The sequence below is a fragment of the Triplophysa dalaica genome, chromosome 4 (genome assembly GCF_015846415.1).
Source record: "Triplophysa dalaica isolate WHDGS20190420 chromosome 4, ASM1584641v1, whole genome shotgun sequence".
NCBI classification, from domain to species: domain Eukaryota; kingdom Metazoa; phylum Chordata; class Actinopteri; order Cypriniformes; family Nemacheilidae; genus Triplophysa; species Triplophysa dalaica.
This window is the reverse complement of record NC_079545.1, coordinates 6,441,131-6,447,866: the sequence shown is the minus strand read 5'-3', so window position 1 is coordinate 6,447,866 and position 6,736 is coordinate 6,441,131. Positions and strand designations below refer to the sequence as shown.

Below are 6,736 nucleotides of genomic sequence, written 5' to 3'. Positions count from 1 at the left end.
TGCAAATAATATTTTAATGACATCTATTCCATTCCTGCCTTAAGAACATTGCACAGCCCCTCAACCAATGCTGCCATGTTCAAATCACATTATAAGCGCTAATGTCCAGTGAAGTGACAAAAAACAATTACAGCAGTTGAAATGCTCTGCTGCTTGTGATGTTAAAGTGGGGTTGGGGTTACCATAAGAGTTATTAAAATGCAGTCTTAATATGGGGGCATGTTCACTAACAAGAAAGCACAGCTGCATTACTGCTAATAAAATGAGTCATGCAATCACATTACAACCAGTGCTTAATGAGAAATAACATGTGTAGGCTGACAAATCACAGAAGAGGCAAAAGAAACCTCACAAATTCGCACAATGAGTCACTTTTTTGGAATGTCCTAACCCGACCTCCGAACAAACCCAGAGCATTACCCCACTGAATTTTTTGTCCACTCACGCATTCCGCAACAGCGTCGAGTAGATCATTTTGGTGATCTGCAGCACAGCGGCGTGAAGCGAGTACTGCACCACGATGGAGCCGAAGCCTTTATAGAAACCCAAGGTTCCCTCTTCCCGCCGAATGGCATTGATACAGTCTCTCATTCCTTCATACTGTGTGTTTATGGGCAACACTTCGAAACCCAGGTCAGTATTGTCAATTATGGTGCGCGTTCCTTGGATGTGCAGCCTGTGCAACACAGTTTCCAAAGGAAGCAACAGCACATCGGCACATAGGCTGGCTGCAAAGCTGGCCATGAGCTCAGGGAAGTAGGCATCAAGCATCGACTGGACCGTGTCCATGCCCGAGTTAGATGACAGGGGCTTCTGCGAGCCGTTATTCCGACGCAGCAGGTACAGAACCAGCCTCTGTACGCTGGAACTGATGATGTAGTGAAGGATGCCGTGGAGCACTGTTGGGAAAACCAGGTTCCAGAGAGGAAGGAGGCGCTTGCTGTGGGGTATGCCCATTCCCATCACACGCCCAATTCCTTCTTTCACGCAGTCTAGGATGCCAGGATTGTCTCGGATTATTTCACTCTGGTCAAGGAGACATCAAAAGGAATAGGAAAAAATATATATTAAATATATAGCGCAGCCCTATAATTATGTTTCGTATTCATGTGAAATTAATTTAAAAAAAAAATCTTCTGGCAGGTTATGTGGGTCTAGACTGCATCAGCCATTCACATCAGATGCAGCTTATCAACGTTAACCAAAAGTCATACAACACTCAATTTCTCGTTCCCGTCTGATTGATGTATCAGCGGTACCATCAGTGGTGGAGTTGAAGACAACATATCCCATCATTCCACGCTTCCATACAGCTACATCAAGCAACGCGATTGTTATTGTTTTGATCGTGCGCCCTCTAGTGGCGATTTCTACAGACTGTACCTTTAATCGTGCCACACAAAATCCACCTCCGTCCCCATCTCCCCAATATCTGCCTGTATCTGTCTGATCATTTTAAGTTCATTTCAGTTACGCATCATGAACTGTTCTGGTTCTCCAGGTGGGGGGACATGTATTGTTGAGTTTGCAAAGAGTTTGCCCAGAACAGTTTCATTCCACCAACCGTAAATATTGCTATTCTTTAAATATTTGAGGACAGTTGCTCTGACTGAAATGACAGTAGATACAGATACAACGCATTTGACTACTAATAAAAAATGAAATTCAAGTATTTGGCTTAAAACAAGACAGGAATGCTTGACCACGGCTCTATACGCGTTTAGTCTTTCATAAACGTAGTTTTTGTTATTGCGTTACAAACATAGAGACTTTACCTAACTTAACCTTGGTATGAATGTCTTTATATGTTTCAAGTAACACTATTAAGGTGTTACTTGAAACATATATCAAGTAACATATCTTTCTTTAGTGACAAGATTTTACAACCACCTCTTGTTGCATTTTCAAACTACTACCGCATTTTCCATAGCAATCCAGAAAGCCAAATAATTTTGAGAAAACCCTTTACCTGTTATCATATTCAGTTTCTGTCACAACAGGATATATACTTAAGATTTTACATCAGATGGAAACTTTGCCAGTCCTTCCTAGGAAACTGAGAGGAGAGGCCCTCAAAAGTCTGAACCACAAGATCAAATCAGACATCTAGTCTGATCTTAGTACCAAAAAGGAATGTGTTTTTATAATGTGCCACTTATGGAACTGTTTCTGAAGAAGTTATATTTATATGTTATCTGTGTTGTTTTTTAATTTAAAATTCAAACATTATAAACTACTCAGGTAAAAAAAAAAACGGATTGGGAAAAATCAAAATTTTCACTTGTTTTAGACAATAACTCATGTATGTATTCAGAGTTTACTGAACCCAAAAAATTTCACATACCTGTACAGTCTCTATGAGACTTGCTGAGTAAAATGGCATCGCAACCACATATGTCAAACTGAAAGAAAACAAAGATTTCACAAGATCAAAGCACTAAACAAAAAGATAAAGAAGAGAAAGATAATGTAAATGTCAACTCTATGAAATTCACTTTACGTATTTCTTGAGGGATTTTTGAAAAAATAACTACATATGAATTATGCATAGTCAGATTTTATTAAGGTAGTTTCTGGCCATGTAATAGCAATGATCGGTTAAATTATGACTCATAAAAGAGATATAAAGAACTTAATAGTTTGCAGCTGACTGCATTTTTGAAAACAAAATGCTAAGCAAGTTATTTCTGCAAACACAGTACATACAAACATTTATCCTTATTATCACAAAAAACCAAGCACTCAACTTACCCTTTGAGTACTAAATGTAGCACAACTTGTTTGGGGATCCACTTGTGTGACAACTCCCTGCGAAGGGATATGACATGATTAGATACGAGGGCACCATAATTTGTCTCAATAAAGCTAAGTTTTGTTGTAACGTAGTTATTTATGTACAGTACCTTGGCAATGGAGTGCATTCACTGATAATTCCCTCAGTTCCAAGGGTGACTCCCTGTACCACAAAAGTGCTGCCCATTCCTTTCCATAATGCCTTCGGACCCTGTAAGTAAGTGTATGAGTAAGAGAAATTGGACCAAAAAGGAAAATTGGACCAAAATGCTGCATTAAACATTTACAATGCCACGCCAAACATATGATATATTTCACCTGAGTTTTTGCGACGTTGTACATCACACTGATGGCGGTCATTGGTGATAAGTGGTAACACCTGGCATGATAGTTAACCTGGAACACAGTGTTTATTTACATTTGTAACACTATACAGTATATGGACAAAAGTATTGGGTCGCCCCATTCTAATAAATATCTTTATCTTTTCCCCCTAGACTTTGCGCACAGGGGCATTGTCATGTTTCCTAACTATTACTATATAATTGGAAGGAATTCTCAAAAACAGGGGTTTTCGAACTGGGGTCTGGGGACCCCCAGGGGGCCTCCAGAAGGGTGCAAGCTGTCCCCCAGAAATTTTCTAGGAAAGAAGATAAAGCAAAAAACGATAGAAGTCCACAGTGTTTATCTGCGTTTTTCGTTATGGATAGTTTCCAGAATTCTTTATATTTGAATCTTTCTAGTGAGTTTTTCTCACTATAGTTAATTTTTTCGAACTCAAAATTAAATTGTTGCCAACTATTTAGGTTTAGAAACAAATTGTTGTCTTTATAATATTAAGTATATTAAGTATTTGTCTAACAAATTTGAAACGTTTCTTTACACAGAAAAAATATAGATTGATGTGTATTTTAGAAAAGGGGGTCCCTCACAAAAGGTTAATAATATTTGGGGTTCTTGGCATCATTAAGTTTGAAAACTCCTGCTCTAGAATATCATAATATGCTGTATTATTAATATTTCTGCTCACAGAAATCACATACGTAGTCAAACCTGTTCTTAAAACGGGGGTGTCTCAAGGGTTTTGCCCATGTAGTGTATCTTAAATTTCAACATGTATTACGGGTTTTCTAATGTATATAAAGAATGTACAGTACAAAAGTCAATGATCTTTTCAGAAATATACAGTATCAGGTGCAGGTGTTGTGTGCAATGAGGTTTACCTGACATTGACGCCGAAACACAATGCAGGGGTGGGCCAGCACATTTTCTGTAAAGAGGCTAATTCAAATCATCAGAAAATTAGTTCACTAACAAATCTTTTTTAAAGTCATATTTTACCACAATTATATATTTGCTGTGTACATTCCCAATGTAGTGGGTTTTTGGTGATTCATTACCTAGCAAGGCCTATCCCGAATCCGGCAAATCGGTTCAGCTGCTCTAAAAAGACAAAAGGTAAGAAGAGTAATGTTAAAAGTGGAAATTACTTGTGGAGCAGTACCAGTAGATGATGATATTAAAAGCAAAATAAATGAAAATAACAAGCAAAACGTATAATAAAAAAATTATGAGAAATCCAGAGGTGGACAGTAACAAAGTAAATTTACCGGAGTACTGTACAAAGTACACTTTTTGAGTACCTGTAGTTTACTTGAGTATTATTTTTTCTACATACTTTAACTTTACTACATTTGAAAGACAAATATCATACTTTTTACTCCACTACATTTAAAAAAAGGTCCAAAATTAGAAAATGGTTTCTTTGCAGCGGGTTTTCCTATGTCAGGAGCTTATACTGTTGCCAAGTGTTTCCGTTTCTTCAAAGGTCGCTGTTTTCCGGCAAGCTTTGAATGGCCTTTTGGCAGATTTTTTTCACGCAAATCTGTTAACTATTGGATCTTCCCCGCTAATCTAATGTAAACGTAGGCGCTGCTACACCGTTGATAGCGCTTTAAAAAGGCAAATAGAACAATCAAAGAAAAAGGTACATGTTAAAGTGTGGTTTAATCATCTTTGGGTTACGACCAGTCAAAGATCATAGAAACATTGTCATGTAGATGATCGGCATAAAGGCTAAACCGTTAAATAGGCATCACATACACCTTGAGCTATACGTGTGCCTGTTAACTTCTGATGAATTTAATTCAAAACTCACATTCTAATTAAAAAATTAATTGTTTTTTTCAACAGGGATGGTATTTACAGTAAAACCACAGTATCCACAATTCACCATTTTCTATATATACGGACCATACTACAAATAATAATCTTTAGTAAAACCACTGTACTACAATAGTTTCATTATACTACCTATAGTTTATGTTTGTAGTTAAATGATGGTTATACAAATGTTAATAAATAAGGTATACAACAATAAAATAATGCACAACTGATATAAAGGAAATTTACTTTTAATACTTGAGTACTTTTAAAAATATGTACTTCTACTTATGTAAGAATCTGTCTTTACAACTTTTACTTGTAGTGGAGTTATATTTGACCAGCAGTATCTGTACTTTCACTCAAGTAAGGAAGTTGTGTACTTCTTCCACCTCTGGGAAATGTAATGTTAGTTTTCTTTTTTCAAATATATTGTCTATTATTATTGTCTATGAAAGACAAAAACAAGTCATTTTTAGAGAGTAATTATGGAACATTTAGTTGACACTGCATACAGCGTTTAAATCGGTACGATCAAACATTAAACAGAACTCGTGAATCAGACGTGAGGTTAAATGACAAAAGTGAAAGTGACAGACAATACACACTCATGTTTTACTACAGTGTTTGCTAAAGGGGCGGGGTGAGTCGTGTATTCTATATACTTTAGTTTTGACAGTGTGTCAATGACCACCAGCGTGAGATTCTGCTGTCATTCACTAGCATGTCATTATAAAGATAACACTCAAACAAATAAAAATATCTTCTTGCATGCAAAATCTAACCGGACGGTGGAGCCGTTGACTGAGTATCTTCTGCTCCAGGTGCCGTCTCAAATTGGGGTGTGCGATCACCAAAATGCAGGTTTCGGCTGCCAGGTATATCCGGAGGTGTAGTGACCCAGTGCTGGAGATCAGCACTGGATGAATTATTAAATGACCCCCCTGAATAACCCCCGCTGAATGACGGATCCTCCCTGCCCCTGTAACCCAAACCATCAAAACTGTCAGGCCGACGAGAAGTCATACTGGGAAACGCTGGGGATAGTGCACTGAAATGACTAAATATCTAACTCCGACCTCCTGCGATATGTTATCTCTGTGATTTGATTCAAATTCATTGAAAATGAAAGGAATTAAAATGTCGAGATTGATTTTCAAGTTGACCGAGGCTGTGAGCGATGCTAGCGCTTTAGCAAAACAACCCAACACCCGGCGGAGTGACTTTTGTCTGATGAGACTTTACTTCCTTTTTGTGGTTTTCTGGGATATGTAGTTCGGCTGGTCAAACGTTTTCCAAGTAAAATGTGTTCGTACAAAACTTTTTTTATTTCATGAGAAACAACAATACAAAACAGTAGAGTAGAAAATAAGTAGAAAATATAAATAATAAAAAATATGATAAAATAGAAAATAATAAAATAAAGATAATTAGAACAAACAGTGGAAACTTGACTATTTAACCTGCTCTTGTGGATCTCCTTTTGAATTCGCTTTATGTACATAGAATACAATCTAGTATGGTCTCTGGCTAGTGTATTGTAAATATACTAAACATATCATTAGTATGTAATGCCAATTTAAATAATGTAGTGCACTGTGGCTCAGCAGGTGACAATGGTCCCTGTTATACCAAGGTCACGGGTTCGACTTCCCACTGAGCGCATAATAAATGTAGTCTTGTAAGATCTTTTGGGTATTTGTAAATTCATCTAGATAAAGTTGCATTTCAGATTGATGTGTGCGTATTATAAGTTAAAACGTTTAAATCTACTAGATAT

The 6,736-nt window shown here is 37.1% G+C and overlaps 1 protein-coding gene across 1 annotated transcript; it reads right to left on the bottom strand.

Moving 5' to 3' along the window:
• slc25a46 (solute carrier family 25 member 46) lies at positions 1-6,178 on the bottom strand. Its single transcript, XM_056747163.1, has 8 exons — positions 5,742-6,178; positions 4,194-4,236; positions 4,017-4,074; positions 3,112-3,189; positions 2,904-3,004; positions 2,752-2,808; positions 2,345-2,402; positions 1-1,026 (listed from the first exon to the last, which is right to left on the bottom strand). Exons 1-8 carry the CDS (start codon positions 5,980-5,982, stop codon positions 442-444), a joined length of 1,221 nt encoding a protein of 406 aa, XP_056603141.1. The 5' UTR covers positions 5,983-6,178; the 3' UTR covers positions 1-441.
• Between the last annotated feature and the right edge of the window lie 558 nt (positions 6,179-6,736).